We start from the raw sequence: 24,539 nt of genomic DNA, 5'->3' as shown, positions 1-24,539 counted from the left end.
CTGTCAATCATCTTGTCACAGTTAACATCCTCCACATTTCATTTCATTTAACTTCCTACCGTATTGGAGAAAAAAGAAGTAGCTCGTTGATCCGCGGGTCTTTCATGCTCATATTTTCTGCATAATGATGCATTTAAAAGTTAACGACCAAATGGATGTTTATAAAAGTTCACATTGCTGTTGCAGATGAAATATAACACGGATAACAATAAATAAATAGTTTTTACCTGTTTAAATGTTGATTATTAGTAACTCAAAACCCTTTTTGTAAACCTCTCTACCTAACGGTCGATCGCGCGCATCCGCCACGTTTGTAGTTTTTCTAGCGCTATTTATTCGTGTTTGTAGTTCTGGACCGAATCCTTCGCCAAAGCGCAATGGATTGTGAAATAGTAGACCATCCGGGGACTTTTGGCATACTCTTTTCAACATACTATGCTTTGGGACACACTTATTGTAATCTCACATACTATTTAGGATGGATAATATGAACAGATGAGAGAGAAAGTTTCACGAAACAGTGTTTCTAAATTTAGATTTACCTTTCTCTTTTACCTGAGTACTTTATTGATGTATAAATGCAAAGACTTTGCACTGGTTAATTATTAATTCAGGCGGGACACTGGTGATCTCACACTCTCACTCTATCGCTGGCAACCATGAGACTCGTAGTCTGTTTTCTTTCTCTGCTCACTGTGTTCGGTCCTGCAGAATGTGGGAATGTTTTAGTCTGGTTTACTGAGGGCAGTCACTGGCTCAATATGAGGATCGTGTTGGATACATTGATTGACAGGGGACACAATGTCACAGTGCTGGTGCCAAATATCTCTCTCTACATGAAAGCTAAAGAATCGGATCGCTTCTTCTACCAGCCCTTTAACGTGTCCATGGATGAACAGGAGATGAGAGACTTCATTGAGGAATTCGTTTATTTCTCAGTGTATGAGACAGTTAAACTTACTGCAGATTCTAATGAAAGTCTACAAGTTTGGCTCCATTATTCAGGATATGAATCTGGTACACTGTGATGGCATTCTCAAATCACCAGAGGTGATGGATAAATTGCGGAATGGAAAGTTTGATGTTGTTCTGTCAGATCCGCTCTTCCGGTGCAGCGATATTGTGGCTGAAGAGATTAACGTTCCCTTGGTTTTCACATTCCGCGCTGTTGAGCGCATGTGTGGTCAGATACCAGCTCCACCTTCATTTGTTCCTGCAACAATGAGTAAACTCACGGACATGATGAACTTTAAAGAGCGAATAATCAATATGCTGCTTTATCTTTCTCAAGGTTTTTCTTTTCAATTTTTGGCTTGAAAAGATTTGACAACTACTACACTGAATATTTAGGTGAGGTAAAGGAAAGTTCTGAAGCTAGTTCACCCACAAACGGATATTCTGTCATTATTTTCTCACTTCATGTCGATCCAAACCCATATCACAGGCCCAGACCAGCAGGTTGCACTGCAGATTTTTTGACAAGTGCATGATTGTTTACTATTTTAAGTGACCTGCTTTAAACACATTTTGTTGAGCGTCGAGTGCGCAGTTCACCATCACTCGTTTACGGAAACAAAAGCAAAACGTTGCTCATGGTTTATTCACCTCTTCAACTTGCTCTTTTATTCAGCATTAACTTTTTCACAATACATTCGTATCGGCTCTCGTACAACGTAGAGACGTAAACACGTAACAACATCACCACTTACGTACCTTAATACTTTCAAATAAAACAATAGGCAATTTGTCTGATACCGTAGTGCAATATATAAGAGTGCAATACTTAACAATTTGTTTTATCAAATTGAAATGATTTTCAGTGGTAACATAATGCCAGAAGTTATGTTGTTAGAGCTCAACTCAGACCCAAAACATTGCTTCAAACACTCCAAACACATTTTTTATGTACATAATAAGAAACACATTTTTTTTGGGAGCAACATATAAATTATTTTAGTATTTAATTTTATTTTGGTAGTTGTTTGACCACTTTTTGGGGGCTCTTAAACTTTACCAAAAAATTTAAACTGATTATTTACTCACCGTCATGTCATGTCAATCCTTTATGCTATTATTTTTGTCTTAAAAGTGCTCTTATGTATTTTACATCACTGCTCAGGATAGTTGCACATTGTATCATAACATACTTCAAAATTGTCATGACATACTTAAATTTTCCTGCGGTTCCAGACTAATTAATCATTTGGCAATTACAGCTCAGGCTTTCGAGGTTGCTAAGCCAGCTGAGTATTAACCACTGAGTAAATTCTTACGGGGAGCTCTTTCAAGTATACAGTAATCAATGTTTGAAGTGGATCAAAAAAGTTCATTAAAGTTGTCCGAAGACAAGAACGGGTGTTATTTTTGTTTTAGGACAACTTTGATGAAAGATTTTGATCCACCTCAAATGTTGACTACAATATGTCCTTCGGTGTTGCAATGTGAAGCTTACAGTATGTGCTGCAGATGCAAGATGTGTGAAGCATGTTTTTAAATACTCTGCACAAAAACTTGTTTAAAGCCATCAAGCACTTCTCATTCCAGGACGACCCACTTCCTTTTGTGGGATGATGATTAAAGCTGATATCTGGTTAATCAGAACCTACTGGGATTTTGAGTTTCCAGAGCCATTCCTGCCCAACTTCAAATACGTTGGAGGGCTTCACTGCACCCCTGCCAAGCCATTACCCAAGGTGCATGCATCTGTCATTTTTATTTATTTTTTGATCTTAATAAGATCACAAGAGACCTGAATTTCATAAAACATACACACTTTAAATCGTAAGTCAGAGAGAAGTTATCATTATTTCACTGAAAATAAATTCAGTAAGTAATTTAGAATGGATTTCTGAATGGATTCAGTCCAAAGAAGAATTTATCAGACTGATTCAAACTGGTAACTCAAGTATGTTTAACCACTGATTAAAAGAACTGGCCCACAAGAGTATTTTGTAATACACTAGTCACTCTTTATGTTTTTGATTCAGTAAAAAGAACAGATTTAAGAGTCATTTGTCCTGAATTAGACTGTGCTTGTTGTTTAACCCGTGAGACAAAACTCAATAGAGACTCAATACAGACTTCAAGCTCACAGGCACAGCTGAAGTGAGATATGATTTCCTTTGCTGTGTTGCTGAAGATTCAGCAATTGTTTTTGTGCCATTATTTTATTTGTAAGCAGATTTTACAGAAATGCATGTAAATTCACTTTTTCACACCTTAAGTTCATGATGTCTTGTTATGTAGGACACAGAGGAGTTTGTACAAAGTTCAGGTGATGATGGGATTGTGGTCTTCAGTCTGGGATCCTTGGTGAAGAAAATGCCCAAAGAGACGAGCAATATGATAGCCTCCGCACTGGCACAGATTCCACAGAAGGTAATTTAGCATGTTTACATCCAGGTTTGGTGCCAGAGTAGTGAGGGGGTAGAATATTTTACAGGCAGGGTCAACAGGTAGCATTGACGCTTCTTACATGATTTCTTCTTTCCTGTCATATATCATGACTGCATAAGCACTTTTTCACGTCAGTGAACTGAAGTGAGTGAAAGTTGTACACTGTTAGACATTTCAAAGGGTTTTTACAGTAACTTACTGGCAACACTGTTTTTGAAATTAAGATTTACAGTAGCAAACTGTATTTGATTTACAGTTGAAAACATAAATAAAATCCAATTAATCAGTATACTACTGTAATTCATTCATTTTAATATATATATATCATTTTATAATTTTTTATATATAATTCATTTTATTTTTACTCTACATAGGTACTACTGGCATTCAATTAAAACAGACACAATAATTACAAAATATCAAATTCTTTATTTAAAACATTGCATGTATAACAGACTTCCAATGCTGGAACAGTGCATCTTCTCCATTTCTCCTGTCTTAGGACGTTTTGCAGTGCATTATGTTGTGTCCTCTGGATTCATCCTCACAAAGAATCTGTAGGCAACAGAAACATAATGGGGAAAAAAGACAAGTGGCCAAAGAATACATAGCTGTCTGCAAAACCCAGGTGCTGCTCCAAAACGTGGCCACCATCTTTGCTCACCATCCACTTTGCTAGTGACAGAAATGTCTTCTCTGTTGGCGCGACTCGACAACAGACAACAATATAGAACCCATTATATATATTATCTACAGTGGATGCGGACAGTAAACTGATGTACAAATGGATTTTTCCAATCATTAGAAGCGATGTAACAGGTCCAGTGTAGTCAGTCCCAAACTGTTGCGGCGTTGTAGACAAATTGTGTCAATCCAAATGTAAGAAATTAGGAAAATAAAACGACCTCAATATGGCGCCAAAGAGACCGTTACAGCAAATACAGTAGTATACAGCAATTTTTAAAAATACAGTAAGTCTCTGTATGTGGGGTCTGATGTCACAGAAAATTCCCATGATGCAAAGGGTATTACAGTTATTTACTGTAAAGGGAATTTGCAGTATTATACTGGGTGATATACAGTAAATAACTGTGGAAATTACAGAAATGTCTAACAGTGTTCGCTCAAGTTAAATGAGTTTTATCAAGGTTAATTTTGTCACAATTTACTACCATCCACAATTATTGAGGTAGTGATTCTCTGTAATCTCTTTGCCATCTGCTGATCAGTTGAGAGGTTGCAGGTCTTATGGCGATATGATGGAGAGAAGCCAGATACTCTTGGAGAAAACACTAGAATCTATAAGTGGATCCCTCAGAATGATTTATTGGGTTCGTATTGTTATAATTGATAAAAATTTATTTAAAAATACTAATATTATTTTAATTTATTTTCAATAACATTTTTAAGTAAAATACAAATGACAGAAACACTAACAATGGGACTAAATGGGGCCTGCAGAAGGTCATACTTTAGTTAAAATCCTGTATATTTCCATTATACAGTAAGTGTGTTACCGTAATGGTGGTGTTTGCCTCCTGATTCAGGTCACCCTAAAACCAGAGCATTCATCACTCATGGAGGCACTAACAGCATATATGAGGCCATATATCACGGCGTTCCAATGGTCGGGATCCCCTTGTTTGGTGATCAGCCTGATAATTTGGCTCATGTGAAGTCCAAAGGGGCTGCTGTTATCATGGACAACATCAAGACAACGCAACCGCAAGAACTGGTGGATGGACTCAATGCCGTCATTAATGACCCCTTGTAAGTCACTTATATCAGATTTACAGTGGTGTCAGTGCATAATAGTATAATAAGTCCTCAAAATATATAGACTCTCTCTACATATGCATTATATACACAGACATATACTGTAATAGTATTTATCTTCATCTCCTCAGGTATAAAGAGAACACTGTGCGTTTGTCCAGGATTCATCATGACAGACCAATAAAGCCTTTGGATGAGGCTGTGTTCTGGATTGAGTTTGTCATGCGCAATAAAGGCGCTAAACACCTGCGTGTCGAGGCCCACAATCTTATCTGGTACCAGTACCACTGTCTGGATGTGTTCGCTTTTCTCATCACTATCCTGACTGTAGTCCTCTACGCCTTCTATAAAATGTGCAAATTCTTCATAATGCGTTGCTGTTTTAGATCAAAGAGGAAAAGCAAAAAAGAGTGATGAAGCTTTTTGCTTGCTTTGAACATTCTGTATGATGCATTAATGTTTTACTTGCACTGAAAAATAGGTATGATGTCATGTCAATGCATTATTAATCCTTGGCATTTGTGTTCAAAGATGTCACAATTCATTTTTATTTCACAAAGTATGTTTGCAAACATATTAACATTTGTAATTTACTGTAAGGTTCATTTCATGCACTGAAATAAAAATAAATATGCACTTGTTTTGTAATTCATTTATTGGTCATTATGAACAAATTAATCAAAAGTTAGAATTTACATTACAACTGCCTCGTGAAGGACAATTGGGCTATGCATTAAATGTGTAACATTTGTAACAATATAATGAAAAATCTAGTATAATTTTCAAATTTTTAGCATAGAATGAAAATGAGGCAACTTTACTGTGTTCAGTGGGTTGTATTTCTGTTTAACTATATGCCGAATGGCTGACAAAACAGCTGCTAATGAGATGAAATTACAAAACAGAACATTCAAATCAGACATTTTATAGCTTTTTATGTAAAGGCACATGTGAGAATCACTGCCCCACTTCCACTGCCTTTAGGCTATTTAATAATGCTGCAAAATGTACCATTTAATTAGTCCATATACTTAAAGACTCACAATACAGGGAATCTGAAGCCATAGATTTGTGAGGAAGAGGACCATTTACGTGATTACTGACGGAATCTGTACTCTCTCTCTGATCTGCCCGTTCAAGTTACTGATAAGCCCGCAAACTCTGTTTTCATTCAAGGTGGCACGCAATGCTATATAAGGAGAAAAAGGAAAAGCATAAACTTAATTGGCTCTTGCGCATATGATCTACGTGCGAATTATTTAGATAAAAGTTTTATGTTACTGTGAACTACAAGCTGAAATAGGCTATCACATATTGACACAGTCATTCCACAAAACCGGTACGATTTGGACTTACACATTTTTAGATTTTTTACCAAAAAATATTACTTTTCTGAATACCCCACAGCATTAATGACATATTTAACTTCCTGAAAAACATATTTTCCCACCTCAGGTGTCAAATCCCTATTATTATTGGTCATTATTTTAAGATATGGGCACTATTAATCTTCAACCCCGTTATGGACACTTTGGGAGCTCTCTGAATAATGAATTTGTAATGAAATCCACATTTTCCTATTAATCAGATGTCCCTCACACTAATTCAGTATTTGCAAATATAAAAATTACATAAAATCTCACACTTTTGCTATACTAAAGCCTGAAATTGAACTTTTTGTGACAGCAACCTCATCGTTTTTGATCAAAGAAGTGGGTTAACTTCAGAATTTGAACTAAAATCAGTATTCTTATGACTGCTCTGAACATTTCAGACCGAGTTCAACAAACATTAAATTACTTTTTCGTAAACTTAAAAAAATTATTAATAAAAATGTAGGTGTGACGGGGTTGAAGAGACAAATACAGCTTAACATATAAATAGTTGTTTTTTACTCAAATTCACTGTAAGATTTTCTATGATTTTCTGTAAACACTGTATTTCATTATGTGACCAAGACAACAGATATAAATTGCAATTGAACTGAGTTTCATTAACCCGACTGCAGGAAAAACAACAATAGCATAGTAATAATAATAATAATTTGTTACATTTATATAGCGCTTTTCTGGGTACTCAAAGCGCTTTACATGAAAGGGGGGATCTCCTCAACCATTGTATAACAAATAACATAGTATAAATTAGAACATTATAAACTGACTGAATAGGTCAACAAAATAAAACATTGTGTGGCATTCAATATCTGGCGCACACCTCTTTCAAGATCTCCACATGGAGATGGTGCTGAAGCACACAGGCTCTGGTTTTCCAGCAACATACAACACCCCTGGCCCACAGCCATATCACCCTGCAGCCCAAGACCGGTTGCCCATGGAAGCTAAGCAGGGCTGAGCCTGGTCAGTACCTGGATGGGAGACCTCCTGGGAAAACTAGGTAGCTGTTGGTAGAGGTGTTAGTGAGACCAGCAGGGGGTGCTCACCCTGCAGTCTGTGTGGGTCCTAGCACCCCAGTATAGTGATGGGGACACTATACTGTCAAAAGAGCACCGTCTTTCGGATGAGACATTAAACCGAGGTCCTGACTCTCTGTGGTCATTAAAAATCCCATGAAACTCATCGTAAAGAGTAGGGGTGTAACCCCAGCATCCTGGCCAAATTCCTGCCACTGGCCCTTGTCAATCATGGCCTCCTAATAATCCCCATCCACTTGATTGGCTCTATCTCTCTCTCCTTTCCACCTGTAGCTGGTGTGTTGTGAGCGCACTGGTGCCGTTGTCCTGTGGCTGCCGTCGCATCATCCAAGTGGATGCTGCACACTGGTGGTGGTTGAGGAGAGACCCCCCACATGATTGTAAAGTGCTTTGAGTGTATAGCAATACACAATAAAAGCGCTATATAAATGCTTCATTCCTTCCTTCCTTCCTACCCCTGTACAGTGCATCCGGAAAGTATTCACAGCGCTTCACTTTTTCTACATTTTGTTGTTACAGCCTTATTCCAAAATGGATTAAATTCATTAATTTCCACAAAATTCTAAAAACAATAACCCATAATGACAATGTGAAAGAAGTTTGTTTGAAATCTTTGCTAATTTATTAAAAATAAAAAATGAAGAAAATCACATGTACATAAGTATTCACAGCCTTTGCCGTGACACACAAAATTGAGCTCAGGTGCATTCTGTTTCCACTGATCATCCTTGAGATGTTTCTACAGCTTGATTGGAGTCCACCTGTGGTAAATTGAGTTGATTGGACATGATTTGGAAAGGCAAACACAGGTAACATTGCATGTCAGAGCACAAACCAAGCCATGAAGTCCAAGGCACAGATCTGGGGAAGGGTACAGAAAATTTTCTGCAGCATTGAAGGTTCACAGAAGCATGTAGTCTCTGTTACCCTTAATGGAAGACGTTTGAAACAATCAGGACTCTTCCTAGAGCTGGCCTCCAGGCCAAACTGAGCAACTGATGAAGAAGGGCCTTGGTTAGACTGGTGACCAAGAACCTGATCATCCTCAACCTCCATGATCATACGTGGAGATGGGAGAAACCTACAGAAGGACAATCATCACTGCAACACTCCACCGATCTGGGCTTTATGACAGTGTGGCAAGACTCAATCCTCTCCTCAGTGAAGACACACGAAAACACACTTGGCATTTGCAAAAAAAGCACCTAAAGAACCCTCAGACTATGAGAAGCAAGATTCTCTGGTCTGATAAAACTCAATTTCAAGATTCATGTTTGAAGGAAACCAGGCGCTGCTCATCACCTGTAAAGTACCATCCCAAAAATAAAGTGTGCTGGTAGCAGCCTCATGAGAGTACAAAAAAAGCTCAGTGCACCAAAATATTGAGATAGCATTAATGATAATGATTCAGAATCTCAGACTGGGCGGAAGGTTCACCTTTCAACAGGACAACAACCCTAGGCACACAGCCAAGATAACAAAGGAGTGGCTACTGGACAACTCTGTGAATGTCCTTGAGTGGCCCAGCCAGAGCCCAGACTTGAACCCGACTGAACAACTCTGGAGAGATCTGAAAACTGACGCACCGGCACTCCCCATCCAACCTGATGGAGCTTGAGAGGTCTTGCAAAGGAGAATGGGAGAAACTGCCCAAAAATAGATTTGTCAAGCTTGTAGCATCATATTCAAAAAGACTTGAGGCTGTAATTGCTGCCAGAGGTGCTTCAACAAAGTATTGAGCAAAGGCTGTGAATACAATGAGATTTTTTTTATTTATTTATTTAATAAATTTGCAAAGATTTCAAACAAACTTTGTTCACGTTGTCATTATGGGGTATTGTTTGTAGAATTTACTTAACACTGAGATGTGAAAATCTCGGCAGAACACACGTTCACACACACACCACGTTTGTTTTTGTGAAAAGTGGGGACTCTCCATAGGCGTAATGGTTTTTATACTATATAAACTGTATGTGCTATTGCCCTACACCAACCCTACACCTAAACCTACCCCTTACAGGAAACTTCGTGCTATTTCAGATTTTCAATACACTCCATTCTGTGTGATTTATAAGCGTTTTGAAAAGTGGGGACATGGGGTAATGTCCTGAAAAGTCACCTTCTCCTTGTAATACCTATGTCATACCCTTGTCATTATACAAATTTATGTCCTCATTTGTCACAAAAACGTGTGCGCACACACACACACAGCCCGCTTTAATATGGACATTACTACATTCAACATATGCATGTGGTATAAGATTCTTGATCAAATCTAATAATTAATTTAAATTACTGGATAACTTCAGAACCAAAGTGTTAAAAACACAACCCCATCACAATCTCACAACCCCGTTATGATCAAATAAGTAACGGGGTTGTGATTTTTCACTCAAAATGGCCCCTGCCCTAAATGTAGTGAATAACAGGAAAGCACATGGTATGCATGATATTAAGAAATCATGTATATTGTTAAAATAACAATCTTCTATCTTTATTTGATGTAACAGGGTTGAGTCGTTAAGCTTGACAATCACAATATTAATAAGTTATAGTTATAAAAGAAGGTGGTAACTTGCCTATGTCTTCTCACAATGTTGTTCAGAAGAGTTATATGATGTCACTTCCTGTTAATCCTGTCAATAATGTAATAAAGTATCAATTCATTATTTTTGAGGGGTTGAGGGGTTACTGAGGTACGGAACTAAATAATATGATTTTAATAAATAATCATGAATTAAAAAAAAAAAAAAACATAAATAGATATTTATGAGAATAGCAAAATTTATGGACTTTTTTCTAATTTTATTATTCATATCCCAAGTACACTTTCATAGAAGGCCATGAGGGACATGACAAAATAGGTGGTGTCAACTGAAAAAAACAAGATAATTTCTATTATATAGATAAAATGTATGTCATGTTTTTAAACCTTATTAAAGGAAACATTTCAATTAATACAAAAAGATTTTAAAAATAGATTTTGGTGACCCAATAGATAAAATACACTTAAAAAGGTCAGAGGGACTCAGATCGTACCGGTTTCGTGGAATGACTCAGCAATGTGCATGGACCTGCTTCACCTTTCTCTTTGGTCTGCGTCTTTTATCTGAATCCTTTTATTGATATGATCTATTGACGCCATGATGACTTTGCACTGGTTAATAGTTACACCTGAGAGTATATGTTGAGGCGGGACACTGGTGATCTCACACTCTCACTCTATCGCTGGCAACCATGAGACTCGTAGTCTGTTTTCTTTCTCTGCTCACTGTGTTCGGTCCTGCAGAATGTGGGAATGTTTTAGTCTGGTTTACTGAGGGCAGTCACTGGCTCAATCTGAAGATCGTGTTGAAAACATTGATCGACAGGGGACACAATGTCACAGTGCTGGTTCCGGATGCCTCTCTCTTCATGAAAGCTAAAGAATCGGATCGCTTCTCATACCAGCACTTTAACGCGTCCGTGGATGAACAGGAGACGCGAGACTTCATTGATGAATTTCTGTATTTCTCAGTGTACGAGACCGATCAGTTAAACTTACTGCAGATTCAAATGAAAGTCTTAGAGTTTACTTCCAAACTTCAGAATATGACTATATCATACTGTGACGGCATTCTTAGATCGCCAGAGTTGATGGACAAATTGCGGAATGGAAAGTTTAACGTTGTTTTGTCAGATCCGATCTACCCATGCAGCGATATTCTGGCTGAAGAGCTAAACGTTCCCTTGGTTTACACGTTCCGATTATCCATTGCTAACGTTGCTGAGAGAATGTGTGGTCAGTTACCAGCTCCACCATCATTTGTTCCTGGAGTCATGAGTAAACTCACGGACAAGATGAGCTTTACAGAGCGAATCATGAATATGCTTTTCTACCTTTCTCAAGATGTTATTGCCACTATTGCTTGGAAAACATTTGACAGCTATTACACTGAATATTTAGGTGAGTTAAAGCGCTAATTCACCTTAATGCTAATGAAAATACTGTCATTGTACCCACCTCATAGTTCCATACTCATAAGGCTTTCCTGTAGCTCAAATAGTAGAGCATGGCGCTAGCAACGCCAAGATCATGGGTTCGATTCCCAGGGAAAGCAAGAGCTGATCAAATGTAAAAAAAAAAAACTGTAACGTCAATGCAATGTAAGTCGCTTTGGATAAAAGCGTCTGATAAATGTAAATATGGTGATCATCCACTGGCCTTCAACAACATGTTCCGCTGCAAAAATAGCTTTAATTAATTTTAAGGAATAATTATGTGCTGAAAAAAAAATACAAGCTTTTAAAAAAAATAAAATTAATACTTGCTATTTGAAATGCCTTACTGTAAACTCATTTTGTTTCATTTAGGAAACAAATCGAAATTCTTTTCAGTGGTAATCGGACTCGAGCACCCACATATTCTCCATTAACTTTGACAAAGACAGAGCACTCATACTTACAAATGGGAGAAAGTGCAATGGGCAATATGGCGGAATAGTCCCGCCTTCTAAAAGGAAAAAAAGAGACAATTATTACTAAAGTCATCGCGCTATAGGTTCCTGTGGCAATAGAACGACTGTTCCCAGACGCGCGCATTGGCTGGGGTAGTCAAAAAAAAAAAAACACTCTCAGTGGACAGCAAGCCAAATAAGTTTACTCTATTTCCTAATGATTATATGGGCAAACGAACTGGTTAATTGAGCATAAGAAAAAATTATAAGACAGTTGTTATCAGATTTTGTTGGTGATTTCAAATATGAAATTTAATCATATAAGCTTGATGAACATTTTTAGATAATTTAATGTTTCGCTATTCAAAGAGACATAGCCTACTTGCATCCCAGGTGAAAAACAAGTGCACTTCCATAATGTACTTAAAGTGCTCTATTTTCGCGCACTAATTTTGTACTTAATATACTAAAAATGATCCTTTAGTACTTCTTAAGATAAACTTAAGATCATCTAAGGGTACTCAACTGTGCTATTTTGAGACACCATGAACATGAACTAAAATGCACTTTTAACATACTATCTTTGTATTTAAAAAATGTATTTAGCTACCACTAAAGTAGCTAAAAGATAGTAAGCTAAAAGTGCATTTTAGTTCATATTCATGGTGTCTCAAAATAGCACAGTTGAGTACACTTAGATGATCTTAAGTTGACCTTAAGAAGTACTAAAGGATCATTTTTAGTATATTAAGTACAAAATTAGTGCGTGAAAATAAAGCACTTTAAGTACATTATGGAAGTGTTTTTCACCTGGGTGACTGAAGTAGCTGCCCCAGATTATTGGTTAATTGCCACGTCTGCGTAACAACCCAGTCAAACTAGAACTCAAAACTAGCCCGATCAAGGCAAAAAAACTAGCCCTATCACGTTCAGGAGAAAATGGCTATCAAATTTGCTCCAAAATCGCATTCCGGGGGGTCAAAATCTACTTCCAAAGGATTCTCAATTGGAAATCGCGTTCTGGTGGGGCGGGCGTTTCGCTTCAACCCGAGGACCAAAAAAAACCCCCCCAAAGTTGGCCACAGAGTGAAATGACTTAAAGGTGCCATAGAATGCATTGATACAATATTTTAAATTGTTCTCTGATATCTACATAGAAGGTATGTGGCTTATGGTAAGGACAAAAATTCTCCACAAACGGTTTTACATGTGCATTTACAACCCTAGGATTTCTCCCTAGAATGAAATGGTCTGTTATTGGCTTATTTGGAAGGGTCATGAATAATAATGTTGAGCTCTGCTCTGATTGGCTGTTTCACAGTGCGGCTCATTTCAGTAGCTCACAGCAGGAAGGAAACACAGGGAGGAAAATATATATTTCAATACTTTCTCGCGCAGTTATATCGTCAGGTTATATCGTCATACTGTATATAAAATGTGGGCATCAGGGAGCCGCTATTAGTATGCGGGGCACTGAAACTGCTTTCAAATGCACGATCGCTTTTTACTTTCACTTTTGAGATTCGCGATCGCACGAACTCTGTTTATAGTATGGAGCGGCAGTACTTACCACACATTTTACAAGATCAGATGCTTGTCAGTGGTGCTCAGGATCTGTAAATCATTCGCCATCATCCTCAGTCATCTCTCCTTACTCTGTTTATGTGGTAAGTGAAATCTTATGTACTGTAATGTAACAGGCTAACGCTAGCAAGCAGCTACCATGTCCCTTTAGTGGCTCGCGTTATTTTATTAGAACATGTTATTTGCTTTCCGTGCCTTTCTGAATAGACACCAACCCATCCCTGCACTTCACTTCCCTGCACAGCCTGGAACATAACATTTATTTCCATGATCTGCCATTTTCGCTGTTGTCCTCGCTTGTTTCTTCACAATACCTGCAGAACTTCTGATGGTTCGGCTGGCCTAGAACATGGGCGGGTATATGCAAATGTTGGGGGCATAACTATTAGTGATCCCGATTGTTATGTCACAGTCGATGTTATGTTCTGATTCGCCTATTTTTCAGTGGTCTTTTTTATTAATGAGATTTACATAAGAAGGAGGAAACAATGCTGTTTGAGGCTCATGCTATGTCATTTCCATATACAGAACTGTTATTATTCAACTATGCCAAGGTAAATACAGTTTTCCATTCTATGGCACCTTTAAGTGAACCAATCAGTGGTCGCCAACCCGCAATTGCGATCGACTGGTAGATCTTTATCACTGTCTCAGTAGATCCTGAAAATAACAGTAAATTAAGTACAAAATACATTACATTTCTCCATTTTTAGACTAAATTTTTGTCTGTTATTTTCGGGATCTACTGGGGCAGTGATTAAGAAAAATACATCACGCCTGAGTCTGTAAATGTTAACAGAGGCCAGAGATGCTGAAGACGGACGCAAAGAGGAGAAAATACTGTAGCGGGCAGAGAACAATAGTTCACTGTTCAAGATGGTTGAAAAATATAAGAAAATATAAATGCTGAATTGGGGGTGTGGGGTTATATTCATAAATAGATGCCACATTTGATCGCTCCAGATAAGTTGATGGGTTCGCCATCTTGGAACGGTCTATATCGTCACTCACAATAACAGTAAATGAGTTTCAAAATGCAACAACATTGTGCAGTATCTGGTTGTAAAACCGCCTAAATTTAAATTCCTGAAGAAACGGGATAACCTTTCACACCAAAGAATGTGTATTATCTCAATATTACAGTTTTTTAAATATTTTTTTTATTAAAGTACCTTTTAAATGCCTTGTTAGCTAACGGTTTCATCTTGTTGTATTGTGTTAATTTAGCAAAAGCATCTTCTGAAGTCTACTGAAGATACAAACATTCATACATGCGTATAACTACAGTTGCAGTGCAGCACCCATACGTAGATGCCTCCTTAGCGACTGTTTCTATGGGCCATGATAATGTAAGCCATCCGCCATTTTTGAGTGCAAGTTGACTGTGTGTGTCTACAACAGCAAGTTATACGCATCTTTGAATATTCATTGATTATTATGGTGAATATGTCAAGTTGACCGTTCCAAAATGGCGGACATGTCAACGTATCTGGAGCGGTCTAATAGGGTCTCCATATCTATGAGTGAAATAACTTGCCTTACTTTGCTTTAACCAATCAAAGAATCGATTGAGATTCAGGAACCTCTCTGAGTTCTCACATCAGGTCCCTGTGGGTCATAATACACACAAATGCCTCTGTAGAATGGCTAGTTAATGGAGATTTGTTTGTTCCATTCCCCATATCAGGCAGTAATTCCCAAATGCAAGTGTAATGCAAGCGTAACTCTTATATGTGACCCTGGACCACAAAACCAGTCTTAAGTCGCTGGGGTATATTTGTAGCAATAGCCAAAAATACATTGTATGGGTCAAAATGATCAATTTTTCTTTTATGCCAAAAAATCATTAAGATATTAAGTAAAGATCATGTTCCATGAAGATATTTTGTAAATTTCTTACCATAAATGTATCAAAACTTAATTTTTGATTAGTAATATGCATTGCTAAGAACTTCATTTGGACAACTTTAAAGGTGATTTTCTCAATATTTAGATTTTTTTGCACCCTCAGATTCCAGATTTTCAAATAGTTGTATCTCAGCCAAATATTGTCAGAAAGCTTATTTATTCAACTTTCAGATGATGTATAAATCTTAGTTTCGAGAAAATTGACACTTAAGACTGGTTTTGTCGTCCAGGGTCACATATCATAACTCTTTATTTATGACTTTTTTATTTATGATATCCTTTGTTCATTTCATACTTTATATTTCTGAGATGTTTATCAATATTAAATCAAAATACTGTACAGACACTGGTGTGAATCTCTGGTTTCAACAGACCTGATAAGTAATATGCAGCCAATGTTAATTTTATTATAAGGAAGACACACAAAACAAAAACAATAACAACAACATTATTTTCCCCTTTTTGCATCTGCAAGGCGTCCGTTACACATTTGGAGGGTGGGCACCTACCAGCAGAAACAAATAAATGCCTATGGTGATAATCAACAACAAATGCAGGTGGTTGAGCTTAACTTGTATTGAACCTCCTTCATTTCAGGACGGCCCACATCAATTTGTGAGACGATGGGTAAAGCTGATATCTGGTTAATCAGAACCTACTGGGATTTTGAGTTTCCCCGGCCATTCCTGCCCAACTTCAAATATGTTGGAGGCCTTCACTGCACCCCTGCCAAACCATTACCCAAGGTGCATCTGTCTCTGAATTTCAATCAGTCAATCAATAACTTTTTTTCGTGATTTGAATCATACATCTAAGACCATTTCAGGATTCATCAGAATGATTCCAACCAGTAACTCAAGTATTTTTTTAAACATTCATTAAAAGGAATGTCTTATAAGAGTAATATTTGTTCAAGAATGAAACTACTGGTCACGCTGTATGTTTTAATTCACTAAAAAGAGCTGACTCAAGAGTCAGTTGTTCTTGAATTATATGCTGGTTTGTTGTGTTGTAGTTTGCGTGAACCCAACATGGAAAAGAAAACTGTCAAGAGAAAGATGCTTCTCAATGTTATTTTTACTGCATCACATTCAATGCAGATTTCAACTTTAGATAAAAAAAACATCTAAAATATAAATTCTTTTGCCGTGTTGCTGAAGATTCAGCAGTTAAACCGCATGTAAACACTGCTGTACAAACTGCTTTTAGTGCCATTATTTGGCATGGAAACTGCAGTGTACTTGCAGCAACATATTTAAGATATTACTGTACATTAATATATGGGTAGTTGACAAATAGCCAGTAAAAAAATGCTTTTTTTGTAAAAGACCATTTTTGAAGTAATGTATATATTTATTTGTGAAGTCTGGTCTTTGAGAAAATATAAAGGGTCCCTAACTTCATCAATTCTTTCATTGTTTTTTTTTTTTACATTTTTACTGACCTGTACAATAAATTTGTCCTATGGTGTGACATAGCAAAAATTCAGAAAAAAATTGCATGAGAGATTTATCTTCATTGTTAGACACTTTCATATAGTGTTATTTATTTAATATGAAATTATCATCATTTTTTCACCATGAATTGTTGGACAATTTCAACACAAACTTTGACAAGCCAAACTTTGCTGTCATCTAAAACTGCTGAAAATTAAACCATTTTAAGTTGAGTGATATTTATATTTCCCCTATTGCAATACTCAACTTTTTTTTAAAGATATTTTGAGATAAAAACAAATCTGTGGTTCTTTTATGTGTGTCTCACCATAGGACATTATGTCACACTAAAGGGCAGAAATGGTAGTAAGTATTTCTATTTAATTTTGAACATGTCAAAGGAGAAGGAAAGTTTAATTTTGATACAAACAATATCAACATGTTTTTTTTAAACAAAAAATCATTTTCATCAACAAAATTCAGTCTCGTAGTCAATCAGTATGTTACTGAAACTCTTCTAGCCCCCCGCTGCATGTGCGGCACAGCTAAATATGATTGATATTTTTGATACAGCTAAATATTATTGATATATGATTGAAACTACATTAAGATGTGAATGATTTTTTTTTTCATGATTTTGATTCTATTTACTTTCTGCATCGTTCTCTTAGGATCTCCTCCCTTCTGGTGGATCCCCATTAATTTTCTGTCTATATTTCCGCATCCTGTCTCTTCCACTAATTTTTCTCCCTCAATTCTTTCTGTTTCAAAAACAAAGTATCACGTTATACTTATATTCATGACACTTTATAACAGTGCAGGTTTTCTGCAAAAACATCAGAAAATAGTTTAATTAATGTAATTATTGCATTTAAGAACACTGAAAATAATCAAATAAAAAGGAGTTAAACCAATCTTATTTAATTATTTAAAATGCTTTTTAAAGAGACCTTGTCCTGTGGTGTGACAGTACAGGCGTCACACCGGAGGACATTTTCTGTCACATTATAGGACATTTCAGACTTTTGTGTCAATTAATGACCTTGCTATTACAAGCTAACCTGTCATTAGCAGTTTGCAAGATGCATTTGCATAATTTTCCACGATTATGTAGTCTAACATGCAGTTTTTAATTAAAAAATATAATTTAGGGGTGTCACACCAAAGGACAACAAAACTTAACACTTTTGTAGTGGTTCCAAAAAAAGTGAAATATTTGACAATGTGCACATGTCATGGGCTTCACAGTGGGCTTCAGTAACACGACCATGAATGGGGTCTTTCAACTAATTAAAGTTTTCTCTGGAATTGCCATTTTAAAATCAGGATATGGTGTCACACCATAGGACATGGTTTTCAGAGACAAAATGTATCAAGTTCCTACACTTTCAGAAATATATGGATGAAAAAAAAAAGATTGCTATTTACTCAAATAGACACTTGTACAATTATGCCGGAGGTATTTATTAACATTTTTATGCTTTTCTTTTTAATTTATAAAAGTTGTAATTTATTGAACCATGCTTGAGACAGTCACACCAAAGGACAATTTTGACATTTGGCTCAAAAATGTAAAACATTGAATAACACTGCAACTTTTGAAATAACAGTTCCATAGGACAAAGAAATGTTTAATTATTTACAGCATTTTAAATAACGACAATATTAATTATATTCATTTTTATCTTGTGGGACAGTGAAAATGCCATGTCACGTCAACAACCCATATGTAGAGTCATTTTTTTCACAGTACAAATCCATGATGTCTTTTTTATGTGTAGGACATGGAGGAATTTGTACAGAGCTCAGGGGATGATGGGATTGTGGTCTTCACTCTGGGGTCTATGATAGACAAAATGCCTAAAGAGATAAGCAATAAGATCGCCTCCGCACTGGCACAGATTCCACAGAAGGTATGTGATCATGTTTACATCCTTTAAATAACCACTGATATGATTGGAATGAGGGAACTAACCTGAATTTACATGAGTTTTATTAACGTTAATTTAGTTGCAATTCAAAGTAAATATCCACATTTACTCCAGTAGTGATTCTCTATAATGTATTTGCCATTATCCGTTGATCTGTTGAGAGTGTGGTTTAGTATGTGTTTTGTTTTGCTCGCAGGTTTTATGGCGATACGGTGGAGAGAAGCCAGATACTCTTGGTGAAAACACCAGAATCTATAAGTGGATCCCTCAGAATGATTTATTGGGTTTGTATTATATAATAATGATTATATACTAATTTGATTATATACTAATACATACAAATTTTTACATTTTTATAAAATTTTAATGAAAATGTACATTTTTAACTGAAATTACTAAAATTAAATTTTTAATTATTGTATTTTACCTAGTAATTTTTAGGATTTTGTGATTTTTGTAGCCTAAAATGACTGATTTTGCTGCAGCTTTTCTCAGTTTGTGGCAATATTTGCTGCATTTCTTGTGTTGTTTTGCAGTGAAAATATACCCCAGACAGTCTCCTTCTAACATTTTTATTACTTTTTTGACCTCAAGAAACATTGGGCTCTGTAATTTATCAAATAATGATACAACAGACTTTTGAAGAACATTAATTTGTTCATCTCACACTCAATGTAGTAACTCTTATAAAAAAACAACAATAACATTGATTTACATTTTGTACATTCAACTAATAACTGAACCAAATTACAGTTTTTACTCAGTTTGGGCCTCTGAATAAAGTTGATCGTTTCCCCCCCCTCCATATTCTCACTATGTGTGCCATAAAAGCCTGGTGTATCAAGTATATGACAAAACAAAAAACACATGACACATATTTTTTGTCTTTTATGTTTTGTCTAAAGGACATTTTTTTTTTTTTATATAAATATTTTTAAAAAAGAAAAGACTTTTATTGAATTATAATACACAAAATGTATGAAGACTGATGGTGATTTGATAATCAATGCAAATGACTGCGCTCTCCCAGCTGAATTAGGTGTCAAGGTGCTATTGTTCCTATCATTTAACTCATGATGTAAGTGGAGTCTGTGGATTGATTGAGCAACTATAATCACCTGATGTAAGTTGTTTGTTATATAACCACTGAGATACAAAGAACTGCCACACTGATAAAGAGTGCTTTTTTTATCTCCTGCTTTGATCCCAATAAATGATTTGTGCAGACAAATCTTTGTAAGGTTTGATATAGTCAATACATAGTGACCAGCACGTCAGAAACAGAAAGTAGTGCAGCTTGCTTAGTTTATCCCCTGGAAACCGCTATATTGAATTTACACTTTCATTTAGTGTCTTCTTCACCCTTTTCGTCATGCTCCTTGTCCATGTTGTGGTTGTATACAGAGAGCACAAGCCTTTTATGAGAGAAGTCACAAACTTTTTGCGACACGTAGGATTTAGTTTACGGCACTACTCATTCATTTCTATGGTATCCGTAAACGGTGAATGACTGTTGCACAACTCTTGACTGAAATTTAATGACATGCTTTATACCATGCTTTAATACCACGCTTTCTCCAATGGTAAGTACTCCAGAGCCCTGTATCTCCCAGTAATAAGACCATCTCTGGAGGAGATGCTGTTCTGAAGCAATGATGCAAACAGTTTACGATGCGTCTACGCAGTGGGCAAAGATGTCACTTTGACATTAAAAAAAGGTCAAATAGGCAAATCAAACTGACGTCAAAAACTTGACATGACATTGATTTGATGTAAATTGAACATATTGGCCTTCATATACATTGGGATTAACTTATTTTCACCCAATTACCTCTGAAAGAAGTCGCTATCTAAAAATTATGTTTCAGCATCTTGATCAAGGCTTGACTAATATTTGATATCAAATTGACATCAAGGTGCCCCCTGCTGGGTAGGGCCAAAATCTGCAGTAATTTAGAAAAATTGCAAGCTTCTCCAAATTTGTTTGATAAATTCAAAATCCTGGAGGGACTGGGCTATGCTGCTGAGTATATACAGTATTTTAATATTTGTATACTTCCATTGCAAGTGTGTCACTCAAACAGTGGTTTTTGCTTTTCCTTGTTTATTTGTCCATACTTGCCTCCTGATTCAGGTCACCCCAAAACCAGAGCATTCATCACTCATGGAGGCACTAACAGCATATATGAGGCCATATATCATGGAGTTCCAATGGTCGGAATCCCCTTGTTTGGTGACCAGCCTGATAATTTGGTTCATGTGAAGGCCAGAGGGGCTGCTGCTGTTATAGACAACATCAAGACCATGGAGCCGCAGGACCTGGTGGATGGACTCAATGCAGTCATTAATGACTCCTTGTAAGTCACTCATATAATGTGTTATACAGTGGTGTCAGTGCAGTGTCAAAATAATTTGAGGGCTCTATATTCTCTCTACATATGCACTAAATACAAACACATATAACAGAATTTTCTTCATCCCTGCAGGTATAAAGAGAATGTTATGCGTTTATCCAGGATTCATCATGACAGACCAATAAAGCCTTTGGATGAGGCTGTGTTCTGGATTGAGTTCGTCATGCGCAATAAAGGTGCTAAACACCTGCGTGTCGAGGCCCACAATCTTACCTGGTACCAGTACCACTGTCTGGATGTGTTCGCTTTTCTCATCACTGTCCTGACTGTAGTCCTCTACGTCTTCTTTAAAATGTGCAAATTCTTCATAATTCGTTGCTGTTTTAGATCAAAGAGTAAAAAAAGCAAAAAAGAGTGATGAAGCTTTTTGCTCGCTTTGAGCAATCTGTATGATGCATTTTTATTTTTTATTTTTTTTACATGCATTGAAAAGTAGGTATGAGGTCATGTCAATGCACTAGTAATCCTGCGTATTCATGTTTAAAGATGTCGCAATTCATGTTTTTTGCAAACGTTAATATTTTAGTTTACTGTAAAGTTCATCTGTGAAAATGTTGCCTTGTTAATCTGCTCTGGCTGTTTTATGTCTTGAGTCATACAAAAACAAACAAACAATAGGTTTACATCTTTCTGTCAGACATTAAAACTAAACAAAGAATAAATATGCACTTGTTTTCCCTGCTGAAAAAACAACAACAATAGAAACCATAACAGAAATCCTAATGGTTTCCCTTACAAAATCATTACAAACCATCAACCATTAAAACCATTACCAAATGGTTTCCATTACGTAGTGTGTTTTGGGTATATTCCATTAGGACTTATTGGTTTGTATAGGTTTCCATTAGAAATTTGTATTGGTCCTGATTTGCACATAATGGTTTCCATTGCAGTTTTGTATCGGTTCTGATGGTTCCATTTAAAAATAAAAAAAAAAAACAATAGAAACCATCACAGAAATTTTAATGGTGTCCACTACAAATACCATTACAAACCATCAACTTTTAACCAATAAAACAATTACCAAATGGTTTCCATTACGTAGTGTGTTTTGGGACAAATTCCATGAAAATTTACTGGTTTATATTGGTTTCCATTACAGATTTGTATTGGTTTTGATCTGCACGTTTTTAACGGTTTCCCTTACAGATTTGTATTGGTTGTGATTTACACATTTTTAATGGTTTCCCTTACAGATTTGTACTGGTTTTGATCTGTACACTTTTAATGGTTTCCACTGCAGTCAGGTGCACAGGCAGCCATTAAAACCTGCTGATCATGTTAATTATAATATCACAATTATTCATCGGTTTGGAAAGAAACACCCTCAAGAACATATATTTTGATAAACTGTTGCCAAAACAACAGTAGAAACTGTAATCTAAAATCATAATTAGTTAATATTGTAAAGACTTGCATTTACCACCTTTTTGCCTCAGGGTGTGTTTTTCCGAAGTAAATTAATTGACCATGCACATAAAATCAAAACCATAAAAATGATTAATCTCATGCTTCAGAGGGAAATAAACATAAAACACAACAAGTTTGCATTTAAAAATAAAGAAATGTGAAAGTGTATTTTCTGGCTTTCAGCCGGACCTGCTGATTAAACCTGCAAAAAAAAAATAAGCAAGCTTCATTGAAATGTTGAAATAAGATACAAATAGAGATTGTAAACTTTACAGCCCATCCTTAAAGGCCCTGATATACTGCAAACGAAGTTAATTTTCGTTCTTCGTAGATGTAGATTAATGTAAACGTGTATGCAAACCTGTTTGTTACTTTATTAGTGTTCATTTAGTTTATTAAACTGAAAAAATCATTACACATTTTTATATTTTATGTGCTGTCATGATTTGATAAAAACAAAGGTTTATTATTGCATGTTCCTGTGGCATTTCATTTATTGGTTGGACTTGGGCGCTGAAGATGTTGATTGGCTGAGTTCACACAGCATTGTATTTCAACTAGAGATGCACCGATGTATCGGCCAACAATCAGTATCGGCCGATAAAAGCAATTTCTTTCACTATCGGCCATTGGCCGATTGTTCAAAATCTGCCGATGTTCAGGGCCGATTATATCCTGCCAATCAAAAGGCAGAGAAAAACGTGTCAGACTGCAACTCATACTGTGAGTGAAGAAAATCTCTGTTGAATTTAGGGCTGTCAAAATTAAAGTGACAATAAGGCATTAACAGTTAAAAAAGTGACATTAAAGCAGGCTCTATTTGACCAGATGAATCACCCCTAGTTCAAGCCAGCATTGCCAGATCCGCAGTTTTTCTCTACACCAAACATTTGCAGCAGGCCTCGCATCCAATAATCACAAAGAGCTCTGTGCTTTCTTACTTCTGATAAGAAACAAACTCTCAGCTTTCAAATCCTGTAGATTCTATCACGAAATACAAACTATAGCCGCTTTTCCACTATCGGTTCTAAGAACGGTCAGGTACGGTTCCAGTTGTTTTTCCACGTGAGCCTGGTACGGCGCGGCACGATTACAAACCGTTCTCGGCCCGTGCTGGTAGAGTGCGTGTGCTGACGTCGCCACTCTGTCACTTGTCTGTTGCCTGGCTGCTAGTTTCTCCCTAGCTTGCTAAGCACGCTATTTTGAGCAATGTAAACACAAATTAGTAATAATATCTAAAGAAATTTCTGATCATCCTCCATTCATTTTGGTAAACCATACTCAGGGCTGGACTGGTAATCGGGCATACCGGGCATTTTCCCGGTGGGCCGACAGAATTTTTTTTTTTGCCAAAGACCATCACGCAGGGACTACGAGCAGCCAGTAGCCCATTGGTTTGTCTCCTGTATTGACAGTGTAAACCACCCAATCACAATGCGCTATAGACGGAGCCATGAAGTGTTTTCTGTTTTTAAACGCTTCACCCCAACTTCTTCCTCGTCGGCTTTTCCCACGTTTTCACAGCAGCTTTATCAAGAACAGGCTTGCTCTGCGGTGAGTGATGCGGCGTAAAGAGCCAGGAGGAGGAGGAGAGGAGAGCAGTTGAATCGGTAAAGTGCTTGATAAGGACTCGCAACGGAGGCAGGCATCTGTGTGCGTGCGCCATTAGTGCAGAATACGCAAACACTTTTTAATAAAACGTAAATTCGTCCACCGCGATTTTCTGGCCAAGTCATGTCAAGTGTTCATAGAGGTTTTCATGGGCCAATGCGAATAAATCTAGATTTAAATTCGAAAAGACATGATATTGTCAGACC

At 36.7% G+C, this 24,539-nt stretch overlaps 1 protein-coding gene and 1 pseudogene across 2 annotated transcripts; both read left to right on the top strand.

Moving 5' to 3' along the window:
- The first annotated feature begins 659 nt into the window (after positions 1-659).
- Positions 660-5,792, top strand: LOC131541071 (UDP-glucuronosyltransferase 2A1-like; annotated as a pseudogene).
- A 4,977-nt stretch (positions 5,793-10,769) lies between these two features.
- On the top strand, positions 10,770-22,954 carry LOC131540589 (UDP-glucuronosyltransferase 2C1-like). 2 transcript variants are annotated; one of them, XM_058775612.1, is made up of 6 exons: positions 10,770-11,549; positions 16,129-16,277; positions 18,749-18,880; positions 19,095-19,182; positions 21,033-21,255; positions 21,385-22,954. In XM_058775612.1, exons 1-6 carry the CDS (start codon positions 10,841-10,843, stop codon positions 21,668-21,670), a joined length of 1,587 nt encoding a protein of 528 aa, XP_058631595.1. In that variant the 5' UTR covers positions 10,770-10,840; the 3' UTR covers positions 21,671-22,954. The 2 variants fall into 2 exon arrangements, with proteins under 2 accessions (XP_058631595.1, XP_058631596.1); XM_058775613.1 differs by lacking the exon at positions 21,385-22,954 and adding an exon at positions 19,929-20,021 and having other exon boundaries at positions 21,033-21,162.
- The last annotated feature ends 1,585 nt before the right edge of the window (positions 22,955-24,539 follow it).

The sequence above is a fragment of the Onychostoma macrolepis genome, chromosome 05 (genome assembly GCF_012432095.1).
Source record: "Onychostoma macrolepis isolate SWU-2019 chromosome 05, ASM1243209v1, whole genome shotgun sequence".
In the NCBI taxonomy this organism is placed as follows: Eukaryota; Metazoa; Chordata; class Actinopteri; order Cypriniformes; family Cyprinidae; genus Onychostoma; species Onychostoma macrolepis.
The sequence above is the reverse complement of the archived record's forward strand: the minus strand, read 5'-3'. Positions and strand labels throughout refer to the sequence as shown.

Excerpts from the sequence above, each read along its gene's own strand:
- LOC131540589 (XM_058775612.1), top strand. The coding sequence starts at position 10,841 with ATGAGACTCGTAGTCTGTTTTCTTTCTCTGCTCACTGTGTTCGGTCCT. Across the intron at positions 16,278-18,748 it reads CTGCCAAACCATTACCCAAG|GACATGGAGGAATTTGTACA; the intron begins GTGCATCTGTCT and ends TTTTATGTGTAG. Across the intron at positions 18,881-19,094 it reads TGGCACAGATTCCACAGAAG|GTTTTATGGCGATACGGTGG; the intron begins GTATGTGATCAT and ends TTTTGCTCGCAG.